The sequence below is a fragment of the Bemisia tabaci genome, chromosome 2, assembly GCF_918797505.1.
Source record: "Bemisia tabaci chromosome 2, PGI_BMITA_v3".
NCBI classification, from domain to species: Eukaryota; Metazoa; Arthropoda; class Insecta; order Hemiptera; family Aleyrodidae; genus Bemisia; species Bemisia tabaci.
In genome coordinates, this window is record NC_092794.1 from 25,784,782 (window position 1) to 25,811,502 (window position 26,721).

General features: G+C 40.3%; 1 protein-coding gene across 2 annotated transcripts in view; it reads right to left on the bottom strand.

Moving 5' to 3' along the window:
- The window catches only part of LOC109032470 (uncharacterized), a 65,405-nt gene that overhangs the window by 17,061 nt on the left and 21,623 nt on the right, over nucleotides 1-26,721 (bottom strand). For both annotated transcript variants that reach the window (XM_072297030.1, XM_019044619.2), the window contains exons 2-3: nucleotides 23,610-23,824; nucleotides 6,442-6,499 (exon numbers count right to left, since the gene is read on the bottom strand). In XM_072297030.1, coding sequence (XP_072153131.1) covers nucleotides 6,442-6,466 — 25 coding nt within the window. In that variant the 5' untranslated portion in view covers nucleotides 6,467-6,499; nucleotides 23,610-23,824. The remainder of the gene's footprint in view (nucleotides 1-6,441; nucleotides 6,500-23,609; nucleotides 23,825-26,721) is intronic.

Consider the following 26,721-nt stretch of genomic DNA (forward strand, 5'->3'; position numbering starts at 1 on the left):
ATGCCTGAGCTCCATTGATGTAAGCACCGTGACTAATATATGCGTTAGTCTTAGAATTGTGTTTTTGTGGTTAAAGTCTATAGACTAGCAGCAAATGATGGATTCTGTTAATAAACCAAGTTTCTATAGCTCAACTATAAACAGATGTCTCGCCCATTAAAAACATAGCAAATTAGGATGATATCCATCATTGCATCGGTGCATCTGGTCTTTTCTAGTATGGTCCTTTGAAATATGAGTAACATCTTCAAAAAAGTATTACTTGAGCCAAAATGTTCGTTTTACACACAGGAATAAAACTCGATTTTCTGGACCGATAAGTTCAGCGGCCGTTGCTCGACTCAAAGAACTGGACCGTCGGTCAGCCGCGCTAACTGGACTCATTGGCTGACAGAACCGAATTCGGTTTCGGTGAAAGGAGCCATCAGTCCATTCGGTTTTTCGGTTCACCGAACCAAAAAATTTCGGTTTATGCGAAACATATTCCGTTTGAACCAAATTTTCACCGCCTATGTTTTCCTCAACTTTCGGAACGTAGAGCTGAATTCTCGATTTACCAAACCGAACTTGTTTCTGTCAACCGAAAATTTCGGTTCACGCAACCGTGAGCTCTATATAACCGAAAGGTTCTTCACACAGGTAATGAACCAGGAGATGGGTCACACAGGTTCTTTTTTAGCTCGACAAACCGAAATTAATCCGAAAATATTGAACATTGGGTGTTGATTTCACGGGACCATTTTTTTGTCCTCGGCGCGATAGGAGTAAAAGTAAAAGAGAAGACCACTTAAGTTGACTGGCTAGCCCGGTGGAGTCCAACGATCCACGGATTGCCCGAGAGTGCAGTGTTTTCGAGGAGTTGACCTGGAGAGAATGTTACTTCATTTCGACGAATTTATTGCTTACCTTAAACCGGCGTACCAAGACCCTCTGACACAATCGCTATTTTCAAAACACCAACAGTGTGGCAAGGACTAGGCGGATCGACCATTGATGTGGCCCACCTATCGAGACCCTTACATCGTGCATTGCCGAAAAACACGTCCCAAATCCTCGGTGACCAGGGCCTATGTTTTGTTTTTTACATGTTAGAGCTTTACTCGGCAATCATGAATTCTCATTTGAGGAGCTTGGAGGACAAGGCGCATGAGTGCAGTTTTTGCTATTTCGCGAAATACGTGTTTGAAGTTTCGAAATTACATGGATCCTCGAGGCGAAAAGAAAGTTCCAACTGGCTTTTTGATCACTTACTTTTCTTCCTTTTTTGCCCGATGCAAATTTGAAAAAGGAGGAAAAGTAAGTGACCATAGCTCCCGATAAAGAAAACAAAGAAGTATTTGATGCTTAAAAATTGCTACAACCAGCGCTTAAGCTTCCAGACCGAAGTGCGTTTAATTTTTGAGGGTAGGAAGCAGCCTGAAAGAGTGCTCAACTGAACTAAAATACTCGTGCACTTTAAATTTGAGCCGGATAAAGGTCAAAAGTCGCAATGTTGCCGAGACGGGCTAATTTCCAGGGACCATGTTTTACCGTGCGGCGACTAACAGGCAATATATATAAGTGCATTTCTTCCATCCATTGGATGCAGATCTTCAACCGGGTGACGTACGAATTGCGGATACTCGTATCAGATAAAATTGTGCGAAAATTACGCTGAGGATGCCAGCACAATGGAAAATATACCCCAGACTATACGCACAACTTTTATTGTTACACAGCTCATCCCATGCATTTTCTAATTTTCCACATTCTTGGACGACCACGAAGGGGATAATCACGCGGGGGGGGGGGGAGGGGGGTGTCGATCGATAGAGGGTGTAAGAAAATCTAACTCTAGTGTCCCTAATGAAACGACAATCTCCGAAACTGTCGATAATCTCTTTTACGTATGATGTCTGTCTTAATGAATTAGTTTTCTCTTCGTTAAGAAAAAAAATTCAGGAGCCAGTTCTTTAAACAATAGAAATTTTCGATGACAGTTTATTAGATTTCTTTTCCCTCCTTAATTAAGTTAGGATTTTTCGAGCCTCCTAGACAAAACGGAATTCTGGGCAACTGAGAAAAAAGTGTCGACGGACGCAGACAATTTGAAAATGCGTGGTACGGACTCCGCAAATGTTGTTTCTTGGGGTGTATTTTACGAACTATATACAAATGCTTCGAGTGATTTTCGTGCGATTTCAACAACAATATGTCTAACCCAGTGGGCTGTGTGCCAAGTGTGCAACAAACCCACTTTTTTCAAAAAGATGGGAAAAAGTTTCAAAGCACAAAGCTTGGATCAGGTGCTCCATCTGCCTCGAGAGTGGCAACCCTGCGGTGACTGCTGAGGTGAAATTTATTAACTAAGAGCGAATCGCTCTATCACTGAGCAAATGAGCGAACCGACTCACAGTGGAACAAGTCAATGGAGGAAATCGGACATGATATGGAAGCATTAAAAGCTTCTTCTTTGATACGGAACGCGAAGATTTAAGAGTGGTTTCATTGGTTTTCTCGTAAAATTTCCTCAGGAAAGTAGTCGTTAAAAATTTTAATGTGACGAATAAACATTAAAATTTGCAATTTTAGTAAAACATTTCATGTCCGACCTCTCCCGATGGTTCTCCTCTGTACGACGCGGCGCAAAGTCTTAATGATGCAACACTCAGCGAGCAAGTGAGCAGTAAGTCCAGTCTCAACGTCCGAACCTCATGTCACAGTCCGAACCTCATGGAATTGTTAGGTGAAGCTGTTTGATGTTGAACTCATGTCCAGCGCCAGCTGTCGTGTATCTATCGATCGTGTGGATATTAAAACAGAACGAAATTTTGAGGAAACGTTTGGTAGAGTTCGATCGTTTAGAGGCATCAAAACTAATTCTTTCTCCGCAGCGTTACGATACGATAACTGATCCGCTCTCCAGGATGTTTGTTGCATGTTGCATATGCGGCAAAATTGAAGGCGGACATTAGGTGGACGAATACCAATAATGCTGAATCATTTCATCCTCAAGCTTGCACTGAAACTCATTTAAATTCATTTTGCGTCTCTAATTCTAATTTTTGAATTTTTCTTATTTTAATTTTTCCGCAGAATAATATGGACCCATTATGATTCTACCAGCCTGTTACAGTATTCGGGTCTCATGTAGAGTGCTTTTTCTTGTCCTATGTATGGGTTAAAAAAGTTATTTATCAGTTTCATCAAATTTAATGAATTTTATTTTTCATTTTAGCACCCTTGATCTACTAGTGCTTAGTCCAGCCGCTCTTCATACGCCAACTTTTAATTCGGTCCTGTCTGTGCCTTCATTTCACTTATCTTGGAGATCAGTAGAAAATTCAACTGCAACTGACATTTTGACACTGTTCTACCGATCGTTTCCATGAAGGATTGATCCGAGATTAAGTCGACCGCGTTAAGCAGAAAGGAACCAAGCCACACCAGCTATTGCCAAATTTTATTGGGTTATTTAATTTTTTACATGAAAACGGTTGCGCGGATTTTTGTGCAAATTTTAGTGAATTTTCTGCATAGTATGAAGCAAATTCCTTAAAATGTTCGAAGTAATCCGCACAAGCATTTTCTTGTAAAAAATTAAATCGTCCGATTAACTTTGGCAGTAGCTGATTTGGCTTGGTTCCTTTCTGCTAAACTCGATTGACTTTGACACTGTTCTACTGATCGTTTCCACGAGGGATTGATCCGAGATTATCGTTTCACTTATCTTGGAGACCAGTAGAAAATTTGACTGTAACTGACATTTTGACACAGTTCTACCGATCATCTCCATGCATGAGGAATTGGTCCGAGATTAAGTGTTAGCTCGCGCAGGTTACAGCTTGAATCCAAGTTACGAAAATCTGTGGGTGTACTCGTAAAAGTTGCTCTTGTTTCTGACTCCAGCTCTGGCGCTTCCATGACCTGACTAGCGTTTGTCAAAGATCCCCGTCAAGCGTTGACGCCTGTCATCAATCTAACAAGAATGGATTATAGACACGGCGAAAGGTCGTTCTCCATCTCCGTATGCGCTCGCTGAGCCTAAGAATCATTCCGAGTACAAAGTGAACGCGCGCTCTCCGACCGCCATTAGCCGTTGTTATTCAATTATTTTTCAATTAATACGCCTGCTCTTACGAAATTAATACTGGGCTAATTGAAGGCCCGTCCCGTCTGAAGCGATCTGTAGGCCTCCCGCTTTTTGTTTTAGCTGAATGACTCTCAGCTCCGAGCTCGTGATTTATCGATGGACATTTGTGTGCAGTTCTCGAAAAGACCCAGAACGGGGAGGGGGGGGGGGGGGGGAATGGTACATAGTCTCGTGGCAATTCGGCGTGATATTACTGCATCACTGTGACAATGTTGAAAACGTTTCTTTAAAGAAATATTGCTTTGGCCTTAAAACTTGTTGATGCATTCTTGAGAGAAGAATTGAGGGGTTCGGAGGACAAAGTGCAGTGGACAAGGTGGATAAGTGCAGTTTTTGAAAGAATCGAGTTATCAATGATTCCAAGTAAGACTAGTCTTAATGCATAATCTGTGAACAAATTGGCTCCCAAAGTTCATTTTTAAGCATTGAAAATTCAGTTTGAACTCTCTTTCCGCCATAAGCATCCATGAAATTTTGAGAGTTCAAACACGTATTTCTCGGAAAAGCAAAAACTGCACTTAAGCACTTTGAGTCCCTATGATTTTTCTGTATTTAACACAGACGACTTATGATCGGTGCACAAACTACGCGACGCCGATCCTTTAATTGCTTATGCTCACCCCCCCCCCTTCCCCCAAAATAGTCATTAAATGATACCAAAAATATTCTCAGCTCATGGGAAATTCTTGACCCAATTCAATTATATATCGGTTTCTAAGTCAGATAGGTCGCCATAAGTCTTCCAAATCATTGTCGACAAAGCTTTCCTAAAATATTATTATTTACACCGCAAGCTTGTGACTGTTTTGATTTTGGAAAATTTGTAAGTATTTGTGAAGGGAGAAGAGGGGACGTCACTTATCATTTGACATAACCTCATAACGAGTCATTTTTTCAGGTAATTCGAGGATTTGAAATCAAATTGAAACATTGAGTATCTTCAATAGAAGATTCATTATTATGTCCATATAAACGGTTACTTTTTAGTCCGCGCGTTTAAGTCTCTGAGGCATGACCAATATGCCCTTCCGATACGGATCACCTGAAATTGATGAAAGGCTCAGTTGTGTTGGTTTTCTTTTTCAGTACCGGCGGAAAGTTTGAAACAGGTTTCCGGCCAATAAAATACGTAAAGGTCTAAAGGGAGGGAGCGGGGAAGTTCGAGCCAGCTCAAGGGGTACGTTACAGGGGAGGAGGGTGTTCATGGCTGCATTGAGTAACGCTAAAACCGGTATATTTAGCGCTAATTTTTCGAAAAGCTAAGATGAAAAATCTACGCGAGATGATACCAAAGTATACATCCGAAAACGCTAATTTGAGGTGAAAGAATCGGACAAAGTGTTCCGTAATTTTTTCGGGGGAATAGACTTGAGGTACGAGTATGCGCTGAGAGGAGGAGAAGGGGTAAAAAAGCCTGATTTTCAGCGTTACGTGTTATATGAGCGGCCTTAGCTGTTTGTTGGAAGTTCAAGAGCATCTATTCGTAAAGTAGGTGATACTGATTGCTGGTGAATCCTAATTTATTTACAGAGAGGCACCCAAAGCGACACAACTGCGGTCTTCAAACTACCGCCAGGTTTGTCGGTCGCTTGAGTTTATGAAGATAAATAAAGATGAATAAACTAGTACCCAAACGACGGGGTTTACGCAATATTTAAAGCACAATTTCGAGGTGATTCGGCCAAAAACACGTGGCCAATGCTAGCTTTGCGAGTAGGAGCTCTCGATTTTCATGTAAGCGCAGGGCTATTTGGACGGGTAAAGGTATTTCTCGAATACATTTTTATGCAACGCTTTAGAGAAGCAGTTATTCTCTTCCCTGTCTCTTTCTCATTTTATTAATTACAAAAAAGGCTTCATGGGGTGTCAGGCACCTCTGCATAGAAATTGGTATCAAAATCGTACAAGAAGCTTTTAGTCAAGTAAAAATATTGATAGCTATACCTACTATTCCAAAACATTTGGAATGCATTTTAAGATTAGAAATTAACATTTCTAGATCGAGTTGAATTGCAAAAGTTAGGTATCATAAATTTCTGCCTCAGAAATAAAATGTGTTTTTCTTTCTTCAGGTCGGATTTGTTGAAATGAAGCCCTGTAGGAGTCCCATGAACGGTCTAAAACTGGTGAAACACTCAGAAAGCGGCATGGAAAATTAATACGCTTACGCCAATGGTAAACTAGAGGAGAAGAAGTAAAAGATCTCCAGGTCTCATGATTTCAAGAGAATATTTCAGTTCTTCGAAAGAAGTAAAAGAAAGAAAGAAAAAGAGGGGAGACAAGTCTGAAAATTTAAAATAGACACTTACTTGTTATTAAGATGGCCAGGTGCATGCTGGTCTTAGGCCCAACCGGCCAAAATGTGCTCTGTGAACAAATTCCATACCAAATGTTAACCAAAATGTTTAGCCCATTACATATTACAACACGCTATCAATAGTCGCAATAATAATAATTAAGGAGGACAGTAAAACCACACGCAAAAATTTGTACCATTGCGTTCGAAGACTCCGTGGCGTTGTTCCGCTGAGGAAAGGCGCCAAGGAAGAAATGTTAGTTATTGCACCAATCATTCATTTGTCGTGTTTTCTTTTTTTTTTTTTTTTTTTTTTTTGTATTGACCGTAAATATTTCATCACGGCTTTAAAGCGGATTTCAATCGAGAGTAAGTTTTTTGAGAAATTCTTGCAATTTACTAGTATTTTCTACTTCGGGCGTTCTTTCCGCAGTGTCTTCGGAATTCTCATTCATAGTCTGGTAGCAAGAACTAAGTTTTGATTTTTTTGTTTACTAAGTCACTTTTCCCGTGGACTATCACAACTGCTGGAGCAATTGGTATACCAAAGCGGTCCATGTGCGTCTAATATATCGCTTTAGCGACCATGAAACCATCGGGAAGGTTATTTTATTTTTTTATTTATCAAGTTGGCAACTGAAAAAAAACGCTGATGAGAGAGAAATCAGCGCGTATTTTTCTCAGCTCTCGTGAATGTGGCTGCGGTGCGTCGCTGCGGCGTTAGTAAAAGTCGAATTGAACATAATTCCAGCTCCACAGAAAGTAATGGAAAGTATCCTACTTTTTTACTTTAATCTACACGAATAGGCTTAGACGTTCACAGACACTTTTTTATCCACTTACGGGAGCAAACAAATTCCTCGACAGATTAACCCAGTGTTTTTTTTTCGCAGAGCTCCAGCGCGTGAGACACCAGTTATTCTATTTAATTTCATTCAGCATTTACAGTGAGAGAAGAGAAATGAGTGCGAACAACATTGCATTATTTAGTTTCCCATCTCTTTTTCTTTCCTTTCAAGTGGAAGGAAAGCTCCTGTGCTGTGTGAAGTTTACTCACCGTCTAAAATAATATTGTAGCAGTGTTGCCACATAGTGAATTTTGCTTATTCAAAAATGTATTTACCGTTCGGTTTCAGTGGCAATTATATATCCGAGTAAAACTGTCAAAAGCACTTGAATGGAAAAGAAAAACCGTTGTTTCGTGAATTTGAATTTTATGAGAGCATGCGTTGCGCCGTGCTAAGGAAAAATGCCGTATGGACCTTTAGGCGTTGCCAAATTTCCTTTGATTAAACTTGAATTCCTTGGTGAACTTATGGATATTTTTCTTTCAATTTTTCAGATAATTTTGATAGTAATATCACTTAAAGTTCCTGAAAATGTCAAGGAAAAATATTCTTAACTTTCCTCAGAAATAAACGTTTTTTCGGTGGAAATTCGGCAACTCTCGAATGTTCATACGGCGTTTTTCCTTTGGCACTTTTAGTAGCCTGGGTGAATTATTTTTTTAATTTTTTCTTTAAACGACGACCAGTATATGGACAATCTTTGCACATTCCCCTTTCAGTATATGGACGTTCTTCATTACTTTAACCCTCAGGTCGATGAATGGCCCATCTAGAAATTCGTCGAAAAAGTTAATCACATTGCGTCCAGGGCGTCAAAACGCACTGCTGAACATATTACTCACTATCATCACAAGGTAAAGACTAGGATTGATCTCTAAAAGTCACTTCATAGCCATTCTATGGCCAGCTTTGATCCAATTTTACGCTTCAATAGCGTTTTCTGCGCATACACTTTCATAACTTCATCCCCTTAGTTTGGGGATAAATTGTTGGGTTTGCATTGTATACTCATTATTAAGCACAGAATAAAAGATCTCGCTTCAAGATCTTCTAAAGAATATGAATAGGTATAATTTCCTGCCAGGCAAGATGTGTAGTTAACACGAGATAGAAATCCTGAAATAGATAACTATAGCTGCGCGGAGTATGTCCCCTTGCCTATCTCGACAATTGAAGGCGAAATTCCGATGCGCGTAACAGTCATTCCCTCTTACTCTTAGTGCCCTTTAAATCATCCGTTGGAAAACGCCATGGCGCAAATTGGAAAATAATTCGAAGCTGTTGATGCATTTTCAAGCTCACGTCTTGAGTGGCACGGCGTTGCAATTTCAGCGATCACTAATTGATGGCACATCATTGGAAGAAATTTTGCAACGTAGGAACGCTCATACGTCTTTATTTCCGAGCTCGGTTATTCGGAGCCCTGTAACGGTGCGGGGGAGCCAATCAGAACGGGAATTTAAGGCATCTATTCTCTCACTGTGTAAGCGCTCTAGCATATAGCTTGGAGGCTTAAAGGCTGCCGCGTGTGACGCGACGGCATGGCAGGAGCATTGTGAGCACATTTAAACGTTGTCAAATTTCTCCTCCTAAAATACACATTGCCGAAATGTGGAAAATTGAGCTGTGGAAAAAAATACTGGGAAAATCGTGAGTATTATTTTCCAGAATTTTCAGAACATTTTGTTCGTAATTTAACCTGAAAATCTGAGAATTTCAAGGGAAAAATGCGAGAATGTTGCAAAAAATACATGTTTCATCACAGGAGATTAGACAAATCTCGAATGTTCGTACGGCGCTCTTCCTTAGCACGGCAGTATGTCCGTAAATACGACTTCCACGGCCGCACAGTGGATCGAGTCAATTAGAGAGGTCGGACATGAAATTTTTTACCAAAACTGGAAATTTAGACGTTCATTTCGTCACATCTTGAACTTAGATGGGTGCTTTCTGAAAAATTTACGAGGAAACCAATGGAACCACTTTTAGAACCTCAAAGTTTCGTATAAATGGAGTTATAAGCGTTTAAAGTTTCCGAACTTTGTCCGACCTCTCCTATTGGCTCTAGAGTCCCTTTATACTGAGAGTCAAGACAATGTGAATCCATTTCTGATTGGTTCCCGTATTTTAGGCCTTCACAGTATCACAAACGGGAATAAAGATTACATTTTAATCGATTGCAAAGATTATAATCTGGAATGGACCAGGGAATTACGGGTTCGGCAAGGAACAAACGAAATGAGAGAAGGAACGGAGAAAGGAATTTGAGAATGGGCCGATCAGAGATTACGAAAAACGTTCAATTTCCGTAATCTTTATTCCCGTTTGTGACTCCATGAGGGGGTGTTGTCTTGACTCTCAGTATAAAGGGACTCTATGTCCCGTAAGTATGGCTTTAGCGCCCGGCCGGAGATTTTTTGAAGTGTGACTAGCGGAGGTTTGGCAAGATTGGAGGGCTCTTACGGCGTTGCTGCCGAGGACGGGAGGCTGGAAATTGGACGCGGGAAATGAAGCGACAACGGAACGGGGCTCGGAGCCTGCGCGGAGCGTGAGGCGCATCGACGTCGTCCGTCTGAGGAACGTCTAATGATACCGCAGCAAAACGGAACGGCGGATAATCAGGAGCGAAGTGTGCTCGGCGAGGCGGCCGAGGCAGGAGGGAATGAGCTCTAGATGCGGATGATGTAACGTTTATAACATATGAGCCGGATTCGATCCGAACCCCGGCGGATTATCTAATTTCCCTCGGTGCCGCATGCTCCCGCCCCGCGCGATTCGGCGTCCACGTCCTATCCGAAGACCTGAGACCCTCCGCTGGCCTCTTGGCGACAGGTGCAAGCTTTTACTTTAGGGGATTTAACGCTTCCTTGTGGACAATTACACGGGAGCAACAGTCATCTTGCCGACTGGGTGGATGATGAGCTTCGGATGACGTCAGGCTCAGGAGCTTGAAAAGTATACCATCTTCGGTTTGTTTGCAAAACGAAATTCTCAACACGTTGTTAACCATTCACCTAGTAGGTAGGTCAGCAGTTGAATGTTGGAGTCCCAAAAGTAAAAGCTTCAACTATTGTCAAGATACCAACGGAGGGTTTCTTGTCTCTGGTTCTATCTATTGATACCCTCTTCAAAACCTCTCAGAACGGACCACCAGATAGAGTCAGGTCCATTGCTAGGGGCAAATAAAGTACGGCTTGGGGGGGGGGGGGAGGGATCCTCAACTATGAGGGCGCCAGAAGTTCCCTCATTCCTTTTATTTACACAATTTTCCAGAGATTTCTATGTTCATTCTTCTTCCTCTCTTTATCACTCTTCCTCCTCTCCTTCTCCTTCCTCTTCTTCTTCTTCTCCTCCTCCTGTTCCTTCTTCTCCTCCTCCTGTTCTTTCTTTTTACCTCTTCTTTTCCCTCTCCCTCTTCCTGTTCTTCATCTTATTCTTCTTTTTTCCTTCTTCCTCATCCTTTTTTCTCTGTTCTTTTATGTATTCTTCATCGTTCTTCCCCATCTCATTCTTCTTCCTCTTCTTCTTCGTACTCCTCTATCCATTTATTAGGGAACTCGGTAAGAATTTTACGTATTACTAGGGATCTAACTGGGATTTTTCACGTTCCCAGGAACGATAACTTTTCCGCGAAAACAGAGGACTCTCGGCTGAACTTTCCTTACTTGCCCGACGAAACTTGGCTGACGGAAAAAAAAAGAAGAAAAAAACCACAATCCTGTACATTTCTTGAGACGAGAGAACATAATTACATTTCAATGTTGTAAATATTTCACTTGTAAATGTATGAAAAATTCTTGGCGGTGCTAGAACCCTCGGTTTATAATACATACGCAGAGACTTGAGAGTAGAATCAAATAAGTTTTGCTCTTGGAGCCATCGTTTTTTAAAAAAGTGACTTTAGTTATTTTAAAACTTCAGCATGTTTTCTGAAGTCCTCATACTCTATGAAAGTCGATTTTAATAGTGGTCAATCTTCGTTTTCAAAAAAAAAAATTTTTTTGGCCTCCTTTATCACTGGAAGTTAAATTTTTTGTCCGTACCGTAGACCAACTAAACAGGCTTGTTTTTCCATCAATACGTGCAATAATACTACCGTTTTAAGTTTTTTTGCACTCATTGAGCTATATTCTTGTAGAAGAATAAAACAAAATACCCTTCAAAGTTTTTACTTTCAAAATTTAGCCCCCAAATTGCTCTAAAGTCCGATTTCTAGAATTTTGCGCCATCATTTTTCTCCTAAGAAAGCCAGGAAATGTATTTAAACGCTTAATTTTAATTAATTTCTTTAGAACTAACTTAGAAGATGTGGTAGACAACTTTTTTAAAGAATTTCTACAGGTATGCTCTTCTTAAAGCTACAAATTGTACAATTTTTTACTGGTCTACGGTACGGACAAACGGGCTACGGTAAGGACGAAGAGGCATTCGTAAATATTACTGTATGCAAGGGCCGAATTATAAAGAACTGAAATTCATTGGGGAATAAACTGCTAAGTTATAGCATAGCTTATAAGTGCCACTTTCATAAATTATTACAGGCAATAAAGGTAAAAAGAGTAAGTAAATCAGTTTTTCAAAAATAATGAACTGCTTTTGTTTTAAAGTAAACGCATTAAATAATTAGGGACAAATCTTAGAAGCTGAGTTCTTAAAACAAGCTTGACAACGTTAGAACGTTTTAGGTGCACTTTTACAAAAAAAGAAAGAAAACAAAAAGGTAACTTTATCGAAAATGTGGTCACAAATCACCTTAAATAAATATTTAAAGGACGATAAGAAAAAAATAAGTTAGATATTAACGAGTAAATATTAAACGAATAAATTGCTATGAACTTCAGACGAAAAAGAGGACTCAAAGTTCTAAAAGAAAAAATGAAAAAAATAAAAAGATGGCGATCCTTATGCAATCATCGAAAAAAAAAGCCTCCTTCTTCTAAGTCGCGTCGTACTAAAAAAAATACGTCTCTCTCTTTTTTTTTTAATTCCAAATTTTGGTGATAGATAAAATAAAGTAAAGTGGGATGATCTATCAAACAGCGCACCGATTTTTGGATGACTTTCGCATTTTGTCCGTACTTACCGTAGACCCGGCCGCATCGCGCGTGAGCTACGGGCTACGATACCGGACGGCTACGGGCTACGGTACGGACGGCTACGGTGCGGACAAATCGTGTGATTATTGGCAACGGTGCTCGGGCATATTCACGCATGTGGTTGAAATTCTGGATTTGAGGTTAAGATATCAGAGCGTATCAAAATATACCAAAATTCGAGAGTTTGAAGTGATTTATGCATTAAAAAGGTAGGTATACGGTAAGGACATCCTAGATGGTCGTTAAACCTAGAAACTCATAAAAAACGGTCAAAATTTACCTTTTCATTCCGGTTTTTTCCTCCTCTCGGCTACAACGTGCACGACAGTTACGAAAACACAAAAAAAAGTAAACAAAGTTCTTCAGTGCTCCACTTTAGCGGACGAAATGATGCTGAAAACAGGGGGCTACGGTACAGGACGCGAATTTCGCAGACAAGGCTGCTTGACGCAAAGACGGTCAATATTTTCACTTATTTGGATGAATATAACTGAAAATAATAAGTTAGGTACAAGTTGAGTGTGAATTTACAGCAGAAGTGGAAGTATTTAGATGCAAGATGATGGTTGTGAAGCGTTAAAGTTGCGCACTTGAGTCGCAGACAGGCTACGGTACAGGACATTTCAGCTGTTTAGGGCCAAAATTCTGATATTAAATGGCAAAAACTGCCTAAAGCGATGTTGGGACCTGATTAAGCGTAAAATTTTGAACAAATTTAAAAAAAAAGAAGGTCAGATTTTTCCATTTTGAAGGGCTAAAAAGTCGGGAGACATGGTAGAGCAAAACTTATTTGATTCTACTCTTGAACGCCCGGGTAGAAAAGTAAGACATGCAGTTCGATCAGGCACGTCTACTGGCAGTGCTGGGTGGTATTTCCGTCTATGTCAATGCAAAATCTGCAAAGTGGGTTGCGTATTGGATAGATATTTACTCACAACGCCGATCCACTTGCATAAGATGGTCTTCCACTCAGCATAGCACAACGTAGACCTACGAAAACAGTCGTATGGATGGGCCTGCGCTCTCCATCAGTGGCGTGGCGTGAATTGCAATGTATCGATTGTTCTGCCATTTAAACCTATGGTAAAGAATCGATTATTAAGGTGTTCGCTGCGAACACCCTGTTTATCGATCTTATTCCATAGGTTTAAATGGTATAAAAATCGATTTATCGCAAAGCACGCCACGCCACTGCTCTCCATCCGGAAGCGCCACGGTTGTTTACACTACGACACCTCAATTTCTCCACAAACGGTAAAACACGTGTTTAGTTTTTCGTTAGTTGTAACTCTTCGGCAATTTTGACGAGTTGCAAAGGATTCTCCGTCTTGAATTACGATGACTTTTGCAGTAAACTCAAAATCGAAAACTTGGCGGATACTGCACTTCTCCTTCATATGGCGGTATGGTTCTCTTATTTTATCTCCTCATTTTAAAAGACAATTTTCCTATAACTCCATCGCAGGTGATGATCTAATCATAATCTTTGGTAGTTTTAGTGCTAACAAAAAAAATTGACCTATTTACTGCAACACATAGAAATACCAATGACCGCGGATATTTAAAAAAAAACGAATAAATACATACGTAGATAAATAAAAAAAAATTAAGATAAAAAAAATAAGCGAAAAAAATAAGTTAAAAAAATGCAAATAAAAGAATAAGTAAAAATAAAAAATAAATCAAAATAAAAAAATAAGTGAAATTAAAAAAATTAATAAAAATAAAAAACGATAAATAAAAATTAAAAATTAATAAATAAATAAAAATGAAACAAATAAAATAATAATAATAAAAAATGACCGCGGATAATCGAGACTCCACAGTACGTGCTCCTTGCCGGACGGACGCACAGTGGATCGAGTCAATTGGAGAGGTCGGACATAAATTGATGACTAAAACTGCAAATTTTTAGGTCTATATCGCTACATTTTAAACTTTAAGGGGTGCTTCTTGAAGACAATTTCACGAGGAAACCATTGGAGCCACTTTTAGAACTTCAAAGTTTTGTATGAACGGAGTTACAAGCGTTTAAATTTTCCAAATTTTGTCCGACTTCTCCTATTGACTCGATCCTCCGTGGGACGGCGGGAAGGCGACTCAGTGCGACAATAACCGAGACGAGTGCGCAGGCGCAGGCGTAACTCCGCGCCGGACTATTCTCACGTGCCCGCGGCGCAAACGTCGTAACTACCGTCGAAAACCCGGGCGGATACGCGGTTTCTGCTCGCTCGCCGCTCGTCGTCCTCGATGCCTGAGCGTCGTCGCTGGGCCTATGCCTTGGGTTGCGTCCGTTAGAGCCGATGACCTTTCGCCAAGAGAGAACACTCAACAGACCCGGCAAGCACAATAGCCTATAAAGCGTCTATTTCCTCCCCGCAGCCGCCGCCGCCGCGCGGTCCGTCTCCATCCTTGCTCTGCCCTCCCGGAGACAAAGTGTTTCAGCCGTCCCGAACCAAAGACAATGTATTTCACGGACCCCGCACTTCCTACACGGGTGAAAAAGAATCCTAGCGCTTACTAGATTCCTGATTATGTATGCGTGGACTCTATCCAGAATCAGCCTCACTGCACTTCGAGTCGCCCAATGGGCCGCTATGCAAGGTCTGTGACAGGAAAAGGTGGCACATGTTTTTCCTTCTAAGTCTCATTTAGGTAGAGTGCCTGTATAACGAGAGTATAGACAGGTGTGAAACTCCGAAAATCCATCAGGCCTTCACCGATGCCTCCGCGAATAAAGTTTGGACCCAAAAGAGCAGCCAGCCTATGAATTCAGATTATCCAGAATGATTAATAATTACAAGTGTTACAATTGTAATTGGCTCCTTTGATTTGCAACCGTGCCGATCTGGTCTGTTGAAATTCGCCTAAAGAGTTCCTTAATACTGAAAGCTAAGACACAAGAAATGCATTTCTGATTGGCTCTCGTAGGTATTTTAGTCTCCCACAGTGTCACTCACAACCCGGAAAAAAGATTACATTTTCACCCATTGCAAAAGGACCGGGGAACTAAGGTTAGGTATGTCTGGGAACGAACAAAGTGAGAAAGAGAACGGAAGAAATGCACTCGAAAATGAATTAATCAAAGATACAAACAAACTTTTTAACTTCAAACTGCTACTGTCATCTTCATCGAGCACACACGATTCTCAGTTTTAAAGAGCGTCGTATCGAACGCAAGAAACTTAAGGTTCTTTATTTCGTGTCTTCTGGTATCATGGAGGAAAAAACGCTCGGTTACATTCACAGATGAGGTCAGTCGTGCGAATCAATCGCCTTCGTTATAAGAACCAAGTAGAGAGCCGAGTTGTCTGGGTTATCAAGTGACATTTTTTTTTAAAAAAAAGGAAAAGAAAGGAGCAATATGAAAAAAGTGATCTATTTAAATGAGGAGCTTGAGAAAATCACGCTCATGCTGGATGGACGGCACCGGACGATACGAGGTTCTTTTCTGTTTTGACTCGATCCAAATGAATTATGGACTGAAATTTAAAAACGTCTTAATGTAGGTTTCATAGATTGAGCCATCACTCTTGATGGTTAGACGGTTACTAAACGACATCATTAAAAAATAAAATTAAATAAAGATCAACATGGAAAAAAGTGATCCATTCAAGTGCGAAGCCTGAGAAAATCGCGGCCATACCGATGGATGGCAATAGACGATACGACGTTCTTCGAAGCCGAGCATCACGTCCGCTTGATGACGTCCAATTATATACACATAGCGTCTTTTTAAAATAAAGTTATTAACAACTCTTTTCCTCTCGGAGAGACGTCTGGATCCCGGTTGCGTCACTTGCGTCTGAGACAGACGAAGTCAAAGGATCTGGGGCGAACAATCAGAGGATAATCTCCGCCTCCGAGCTGCATTTTTCTCCCCGTCGCGCTGAGGAAAAACGACGTATGAGCCACCAGGCGTTGCCAAATTTCCCTCCGAAAATCACGAATTTACAGGCAAATTTATGATCATTTCTCTTCTAATTTTACAGAGAATTCCATTCGTGATAGGATCTAAAAACTCTGAAAATTTCAAGGAAGAATATACATAGCTTTCTTCAAAAATAAATATTTTCTGAGAAGAAATTTGGCAACATTGGAATGCTCTTACGGCGTTTTTCCGTAGCACGGCAGCGTTCGGGCTGAGGCTGAGGCTCAAGTGAGCCCAATCAAGCGCGGTATGCAAAGCTATTCAGTGTGCTTTGAATCTGTCCGTTCGCTCATTAAACGTCATTCACCATCGAACATTATTCAATAACCCGCCGTTAACTGTTGAGCAAGCTGCGCCGGCGCGTCGGGCGACGCAACGAATTCATTACACACCTCCGTAGTTAGAACCGGCGGGAGGACTTTCCTGTAGAAATTAGCGCGGGTTATCTACTCCAGCCCCGTCCCGTCTCGCAGGGCTAACGAGCGGGCTGTCCGCGGACCCCTCGATCGGCGCCCCTCATTCCCGTCGATGATCCGTCCAAAATTCAACGCACTCTATACTCGAAAGCAGGGCAAATTGGACCGCGTTAAGCCCTGGATAGACGATCAAATTCCGAACCAATTCCGATCAAAGTAGACATGCTGATGACTGGTGGTCACCATCTACCATCAAATTTTGACGGGCCGCACTTTTTTGTTCAAAGTAAGATCAGAACAATAAAACACGATAAAATTACGAACCAATTCTAACCAAAGTAGACCAGCTGATGGCTGATGGTCACCATGCAACAGTCTCCTTTAATCAAAATTGGACGGGCCGTCAAATTTTGATCAGAATGGAGTGCCACCATTCATCATTTCCTGCCACAGGAAACATTTCTGCCAAGTTTTCATTATAAAATGAAGCAAATTAATGAGTTTAAGACTGATGACTCCCGACTCTTTGATGCTACTTTGATCGGAATTGGTTCGGGAATTTGATCGTCTATCCAGGGCTTTCAGCAGAAAGGAACCAAGCCTCATCAGCTACTCCCACATTTAATTGAGCAATGGGTCGGTTGCGCTGGTCACAGAATCGTGTTTTGATGCTTGATCCTTGCAGATTAGCTACAAATAATAAGATGTATCCAAACCGCAACTTTCTACGTTCAATATTAACCGAGATATCGCCCTTTGAAAAGTCGGGTTTTTGACGTCATCCACCGCGATAGTGACACCCGTGGTTTCTTCTAGAGTCCCTTTATACCCAGAGTTAAGACGTCTCGATTATCAGCTGGCCTAGGCTCGCCATGGTGTCACAAAAGTGTGCACCCAAACGAACAATATTGAGGGATAAGGATAAGGAATCCTGGGATGTCTGTCATCCAAAAACACTATCAACCAAACTGATCAAAAGCTGACCGAGGAAATTTCAATGAAATAAAATTAGATTGACTTGTGATTGATTTCTTAATATATTTTCATTTTGGTGCGATGAAAGTAACAATTGAATCTTGATAAGTCACAATTAGGTTATGTTTCCAGTATTTTTGTTTACATTCGAGGCACCGTCATCTTGCACTCTTTTGTGTCTCCATGAGCGAGAACCAATGAGAATTGGATTTTTTTAGGTCACTTTCAGCCCAACCAAACCCGACCAAAATTGAGATGTCGTAACTCCGGGTATAAAGGCACTCCAGCTACTGCCACATTTAATTGGGCAATGGGTCAGTTGCGCTGGTCACAGAATCGTGTTTTGATGCTTGATTCTTGCAGATTAGCTAAAAATAATAAGATCTGTCCAAACCGCAACTTTCTACGTACAATGTTAACCGAGATATCACCCTTCGAAAAGTCGGGTTTTTGACGTCATCCACCGCGGTGGTGACACCCGTGGTTTCTTCCACCTTAGTTCCATCAGTCAGTGACACACTGGTTAGTAAACATGAAACTTGGATGAAAACAAGGTGGAAGGAACCAAGGATGGAATCAATGGAATCTAAACGGAATAAGGCGGAACTGGGTGAGAAAAGGCGGTTGCCACCCCTCTTTAACGTGATGGTGAATGATGCGATGACCCCTGTGCGCTAGGCAATTTTAAAACTCACTTCAGAGACTCACTCTTGATGAACTTGACACACATCATAGATAAGCGAATCGCAAGATTAATTGCTTTCGTTGGATTTTCGAAATCGATTTTTTAATTAACTTTTTAATTAGTTATCTTAATTTTTTATTTAATGCCATTTTCGACTCAACCTTTTACACTACAATAATTGCTCGTATAGCTCGTGGAGGATCTGTAAAATCCGTCGTTGAGTGAACGTCTCTCGATAGAAAGAGCGGAGCTTGGGAAATTGAGAAAAGGTTCTCGTTGACTCACAACGAACGGGAACGGGACAATATGACTTGCAGCTCGATAAATGGACGTATTTCTGCCAACGGAACTAAGTACATTAAGACATGAGCCGTACGGCCCATAAGACTACATGCATAACAGGGCTCAAGTCATGATGCACATAGTTCCGATCGGCAGAAACGCGTCCAAATAATAGCTGGTCACCTTGATCCGAGCGAAATCAATGGAGGCATGCAATTTTCTGGACAGCTGACAATGAATTATATTTGTATTGAAGTCGAGCATGCAACGGCCCCGCCCCATCGTTTGTCTTTCCCTCTTTCCGCAAAATTCACCTACTAGGGATCGCATTCGATAGTGGATCGATGCATCGTTTTGTTCAAAACAATAGAGCATGATCTCAGAAAAAAATTTTAGGATCTAAGTTAGAAACTCCTAACAATTTCACCATTCGTTGCCATGTAGTACTCATAAAGATCAAAAATCAATGACGAAAACCTGTTTCCACAGATTACTCGATTGACTTTTGAGGCGACGTTAACATGTCGAACCGATCGATATCGATACTATCTCAGCGATAGAATGCCTGTTTGATGTATTGAATGCGATCCATTGTTCGCAACGAATCCATAAAGTGGGCAAAGTGTGTGGCGCCTACGCCCTCTTTCTCCGTGGTACTGTCTAAGAACCAAAAGGATTCTATGAAAAGGTAAGAGAACAAGGGGACCGCAAATATGAGAACACTAACGCTAAAAAATCAAGTTTTTTCACCCCCCCCCCCTCCGATTCTGGGACGCATTCGTAACGCAGGTTTATACCCTCTCCGTGAAATCCTAACGCTTCTTTTGACCCGCCCTCAAAAGTAGAAAAATCACTAATACTTGACCTCACCTTTTCAATTGAGTTTTTTTCTATGTGAATAAAAAAAAAGAATTGAAACAAAAATGAAAGAAGGAAATAAAGCGAAAATAAGCGCGTGTAAAGAATTACCTTCACAGTGAAAATTTCAAACGTCAATCCCTAAACGAGGTATTCCGATTTTATGCATGCATCAGTAACGAGAAATTTAAAAGTCTTACGCACAAAAAAAAAAAAAAAAAAAAAAAAAAAAAAAAAAAAAAAAAAAAAACGAAGTCCTTGTAAATCAGATCGAACACCAAACCGGTTTCGGAAGGGGTTTAAAATTCAACGGTGCCATTCATCATAATGTTTTGAGCCGTGCTTTTGTAAAGCTCCTCGTCGTGAAAACTGCAGTGGCCACTAAGAGAACTATATGATGAATATTAAAGGCTGAACACAACGTTTGGTCCGTGATTCGTCCCGCATAGAATTCGTTTTTTTTTTTAAATTTATTATAGAGCTCGCAAAAAAAAGTTAAAATATTCCCATAGAAAGTTGATCTATACATCTATTTTTAATGAAGAAATATGCTTAATGAAGTATTGTGTAATAGAAAGTCACAGAGACTTAAACACAAGGTTAAAAAAAAAAAAAGATTCTCCATTCGAGTGCTCTAACACTTTTTTCACTCGGGTTTTGAATTATGAATCTCCCTGTAAGGTACTGTGGTAATAGAAAGTCATGGAGACTTAAACGCAAGGTTAAGAAAAAGAGATTCCCCATCCGTGTGCTCTAACACCCTTTTTACTCGTGTTTTGAATTATGAATCACCCGGTAAGGTATTGTGGTGGTAGAAAGCCATGAAGACTTAAACGCAAGGTTAAGAAAAAAAGATTTCCTCTCCGACCATTCTGACGTTCTCATCAAGGGCGAATCACCGTCTTAGTTATTTAAACAAGGCATCTAAAGGTCTGGAATTACATTTCGAGGAAGAAAGAATTTGTCAGTAAAAGTAACTTTATCTCCCTTTTTTCGGAACAATAGCTACAGTGTTGTACTATACGGGGAAAAGGGCTTTTTTTCTTGACAGAACGAAATAATTCATAAAAACGATTTTCCGAGCCGCGTTGAAAATTTCATCTAAATTTCCGCCGGAAAACATTCTTTACAATCTTCGAACATAAGTTGAAATCGATTTAATTCATTTTCTTGCCGACATAGCAGATTCCAACACTGTATTAAATAGGTTCTTAACTGACCTCTACACGTATTATGAGTACGCAAAAAGAAATGAATCATACCTAAATACCATAAGTTTTTAGAGCATTGAGGCTATTCTGCTACACAGCTTTTTGACCGTTTAAAAGTGGAATATTTAGTTTTAATCTATTCGAGGAAACCATGTACGTGAAAACGTTATGACGAGCACAAATAGGCTGATGATAGACATTTCGTGCTTTTTTAAATTTATTTACTGTGAACACAACAGATTAAATGTTTTCAAATTGGATACATATAGGTACAGCTATTCCTAAACAAAGCCATGTATCAGGCGAAAGGAAGAAGTTCAGCCCCGCATAATAAGAAAAAGGAAGAGACCTTGGCCATGCATGACGTCACATAATAATTGAGTTTTCTTGGAAATTTTCCGATATTCCTGGAAAATTATCAGTAACAAGAGCTAAATTTGAGGCGATAGGTTGATTCTAATAAAACGTACGTTATTTTTCAGGAAAGCGAGGGGGAAGTGGACAGTTCATAAAATAACCCAGCCGTAACAGGCCAGCATAAGGACCCGTTTTGTGAATATTAATTGGCAAAATGTAGACTTGTAAGTATGGCATTCTCATTCAAAATCGTGATAATTTCCCCTCTTGAAAATTTAATTTATTTCAGAAAAGCTGTTTACCCTGAAAGTAGTCTAATTTTTCAAGAGGGTGCAGATATTATTACTGTTCGCGAGTTATAAAATTGGACGCGACGCGTGGATGCAAACGCAACATGAGAGAGATGGCTTCGCTTTGCGGCACGCGCTCCGATGACGTGAGAGGATTACACGTCTGTAAGAAAAGTAAGACGTCGCGATGTGTTGAAGGGAGGGAAATCAACCTGAGGCCAATCAAAGAGAAATCAAACAAAATGCCAGCTGTAGCTTACGTCGCGTCGTTGCCAAACAGCCGCAAACTGGATGCGTCCATGCTAAAGTTTACGCATCACAGCAAAATAAACGTATCTACCAATCAACCATCACTACATAGAGCGCTATCGATTGGAAATAATACAATGGCCTTATTGCTCACGAGAGATATAGACAACTGCGTGGACTTTATAAGTAACCCGCAAAAGGTTAAAATATAGTCATAGTTAATATTACGGTTTTTAAGTTACCTTGACTTATTGTAAACAGAGTTTTTGTTCGAATTTATATTATTTTCATATTAGCTTTTATTTATTTAATTACTATCCCTTTTTTTGTTGGTTTCATAATTTTATTATAATATGTGTTTTATAAATACTACTTCTTCTTAGGAAGTTAAAATTTTTTATATATGATACATATCTTATAATTTCCTTAATTTTATTATTTTTCATAGATATTTCAAAGTTTATGTTTTATAGATAGTTATGTTTCATATAGTTATGTCAGGTAAAATCTCACAAAAATCACGTTGGGCGTATCAGGAATTTCCACACCTTAGCACACAATTTGCACTCTTTAAACGTAACTTTTCAAATTTATCAAATTTATACATACTGTTAAGTGTATTGAGTGTATTAAGTTAAGCTATTAAGTTTTTCTGCCTCCCTGGAATTTAATCAGGTTTGCCTCAGATTACCTGACCTGAGTAAACAAACGATCTTGCGTGAACTGTTTTTTACGTATGATGCCAATAAGTTTCAAGCTTTTGTTACCTCCTTATTTCCCTATGTGAACAAATGCCTTTAACCCATTGAAATCATACTAAGAAAGATATCGGCGGTTAAACTACCAGACCACGTATCTCGGTTCTCGACGTTGTAGACTTCTTGTCATACTTTTTTTTTTTTTACATGGAAAACCACTCAACGTCAATTTTCGAAAACTGCCATAATTTGTCTTCTCCTTGCGATGCAAACTCTGTGATAACTTCAAGAATGAAATTGATTGGTTCTCCGTCAAAAAAAATAAAATGGGAGCTGAGATTTTTAAACACCGTAAACGAGATGCGTGGTCTCGTAGTTTCACCGTCGATATGTGAAATTATAGTTGTCTATCATACAGTTGGCACCCATGAAAAATCTACCAAGTCGGGTTTATCTCTCGTGTACAACATAACCCATTCCATTAAAGTTTTTCAGAAAAAACCCCATCTAGGTACTTCAGCCCTGGATTATGTCCATACACCAATGAGAGACCTCCTATTTTTGACTGAATATTACGATTTAATATATGTGCTCAAAGCAGATTTTCTCAGGTTATAGTTCCACGTAAGATTAAAAGACAACGTTAAGTGAAAGTAACCGGCCTGTTGGTGGTGGATGATTTGCAGGTGTCTGAAGTTGTGTGAATTTTACTTTTAAGCAGAAACTGCTGAGTGGACTGAGCATAAAAATATTCTTGGTTTCTAAAGTGAACAATTATTAGAGGAGATAGGACCGAATTACCTGATCTACTAAAATATACAAGTGTTTAAAAGGGAAGTGCAGCCGAATGACGTCACAGGACGGCAGATTTTCTCACTTTTAAATATATTTTTCTACAATTTCCTATACCTGGAGGAAATACTGAAAAATACTGCGAACTCAGCTCATTAAACACCCTCAGATGAAGAAAAGAAAAATTTTCGTGCAAATCCTCCATTTCTACAATAGAGATTGTCTGATGATTTAGTGCGGTGCTCGGATATTAGGCACATACTGTATGAGAGTTAGTTAAGTCGACCATTTTTTTTTTCTTTTTTTCCCCTTCTTTTTTTCTTTTTTACAAAACTGAGAACCTACTTCCAGACTTACTTGGGCATTAATTTTCAAATTTTCTATTTTAAGAATTTTTCTGCACACATTTCGATGATAAATTGCGTATAAGTCTGATGCTTTGAGCAAACTTTTAACTTAAGGCTTGAATATTTGATCAAAGATGAAAACTTACCTTCCGATGGGAAGGAACACGGGTGAACCTTCTTACTTTTGCTTTTCCTCCGGGCCGCGGTCATTGAGCTTCGTTTCATTGACCCGCGGCAAAAATCACCAAAAATCTCGCCAAAACCAGGCAGACCATGTGCGCCCCGAAGATCTGTGACGAGTGACAACGTACGCAACGGAACCTCCCGATCTTCACTTGTCTCAATCTCGCCTGTCTAACGCCTGTAAAAAGTTAGACACAAACAAAAAAGAACGTTAGACAAATTTTAAAACCGCATAGTGCGACACAAAAAACAATAAACGCACTGGTAAAAAAAACACATTGGATCTAGAGTCCAGACTCTTGAAAACATTGACAAGAAAAAGGACTCTTGATTCGATCAGATTTAAGCTTAAATCAAAAGGAAATCCGCTCAAATTAAGAGGCTTGGTTCTTGATTTAAGCTCGAGTCTGATTGAATCAAGAGTATTTTTTCTTGTCGATGTTTTTAAGAGTCTGGACTCTAGATCCAATGTGTTTTTTTTCCCAGTGCGCGTGTACTTCAACAACTGCAATCACTTCTATGTACTTCTTTTACAGTTATTCAAATTTAAAAATCTAGTGTCGCTGCGTTCGGGGTTCAAGTTGGTGCATTCACATTTTATCTGACCTTCAATGGTCATCAGGTGACGGTGTATCGGGTTTCAGAGGCGCGGCGTGCTTTGCGATGTATCGATTGATCTGCCATGTAAACCTATGGAAAATGATCGATAAACAGGGTGTTTGCAACTAACGCCTCGATGATCGATTCTTTACCATAGCTCCAAATGGGGAAACATCGATAAATTGATCATTGACGCCTCGCCACTGTCGGGTTTCTAATCTGAGCGATGCCCCTCGAAAAGGATTGAGTATGGTGACATCCTTTGGGCGCGGTACTCTTTTTTATCCAGAAACTTAATATCAGCGTCCATGAGCGGCTTGTAAGTAGTGCAATAGTGCCGATCTAATGGGGAAAGGCCGCACGGACATTTAAACGTAGCCATATTTCGTCTGATAAAATAAGCATTTACGAGACAATTTGTTTTTACTTTTAACCGAATTCACTTAAAAATGGATGATGGCCCCAAAACTACAACCTTCAAAACACGATTTTATCTTGCGCCTACCTTGTTAGAGACGTATTGACATTAGCATAGGCGGATCCGGGAGGGGGGGGGAGGAGAAAAGAGTCGCCGCAATTTTTTGGAATCTCAAAGCCTCCTCCCCATGTCAAAACTCAAGGCATCAATGGCACTTATCAAAGGAGCTCGCACTGCAGTGGGCTTGTACCACATAGTTTTTTAGTGGCCGGCCAGGTTGGCCTAGCGGTCAGCGCGTCTGACTCTAGACCAATAGGACTGCATTTTGCAATCAGGAACTATACATTCCGGCCCGGTTTAAAAACAACGTATGTGCCATTAGTCTCCCTATGCACATAAGTGTTTCTTCAGATGAGCCAGAATTTATGGCTCCAAATTGCAAAATGCAGTCCAATAGGTCCCGGGTTCGAATCTCGGTGGTGGCGACAAATTTTCACGGAACTGACGTGAGGATCTGCAGAAACAGATTCTACTCGGCCTTAATCATTGAAAATTTGAAAGCCGGAGCATGGATATCCCTATCGCCCTGTTGTCTACGGACATTAAATCTCTCTCTATAGTTGGCTGTAGACTTCTGATAAGAGGTGTAAGCCATTAAACTTGCAAAAAAAAAAAACCAGTTTTTTAGTGTAAATAGTGGCGTTTTTCCTTAGTACGGCAGCATAGGGCTCAGTGTTCATACTCACTAAATAAAGGTACTCTACGCGCAACGCCAGGGGGTCTCCCTCAAGGTCAAATTCATCACATGGTCCGGAGGCTGGATGGCGAATCTCGCCCTTATCGAAGATCCATGGAGCGATGAGTCACGATGACGCGATGACGTTAGACGCCGCGACGCGACGCGACGCAACGGGGGCTACGATTAAAGGAACGGCGAAACCGGAGGTAGTAGGCAGAAATGTGTGGTCGCCTCGCCGCTTAGGGAATGGAAACACAAAGGGGGAGCGCGGAACTTTCTCTTTCTGGGCTAAAATCAAAGCTCAACTTGAGGCGGTCCCCGTTTCCGACCCCGCCACCGGCATCGGCATCCACATCACCGCCTCCTTCGGCAGATTATTGGAGCACTGCAGAGTTTTTCGGTTGGTCCATTGATCCGTTCATCGAATAATCGAAAATTCAGTGATCGATTAGTAATAGTCGGAAATTCGGGTGATCGATTGATAATAATCGAAAATCCAGTAATCGATTGAAAATAATCGAAAATTCAGTGATCGATGATTAATAATCGAAAATTCAGAGGCGGATCCAGCAATTTGAAAACACCGGATTCCCTCCATTCAAACCTATGTTAAATAATCGATTTTTTGTCGGAGTACAGGGCCCCTCCAAGAATCGATACATTTCCGTAGGTTTAAATGGAGGGAGACAATTTTGCCAATTCGCTGGATCCACCGATGCGAAAATTCAGTAATCGATTGATAATAATCGAAAATTCAGTAATAGATTAAGAACAATCGAAAATTCAGTAATCGATTGAAAATAATCGAAAATTCAGTAATCGATTAATAATAATCGAAAATTCAGAGGCGGATTCAGCAATTTGACAACACCGGATTCCTCCATTCAAACCTATGTTAAATAATTGATTTTTTGTCGGAGTACAGGGCCCCTCCAAGAATCGACACATTTCCACAGGTTTAAATGGAGAGAAACAATGTTGCCAATTCGCTGGATCCGCCGATGCGAAAATTCAGTAATCGATTAATAATAATCGAAAATTCAGTAATCCATTAATAATAATAAAAAATTCAGCAATCGAGTGATAATAATCGAAAATTCGGCAATCGATTGATAATAATCGAGTCGTAGTCAATCGATAAATCGCTCATTGTGCATATTCTGAAACTGCAAATTTTCAAAATAAGGGCCTGTCTCCTGAGGTGTGCCCGCCAGGGTCCTCAGGACCGTGTTAATCAGCATTTGTGCTGAATCGGAAAATAAAAATCCATGTATGCTGTAAAGTTTTGTTGATAATTTGGCAAATTTGGACTCAATCA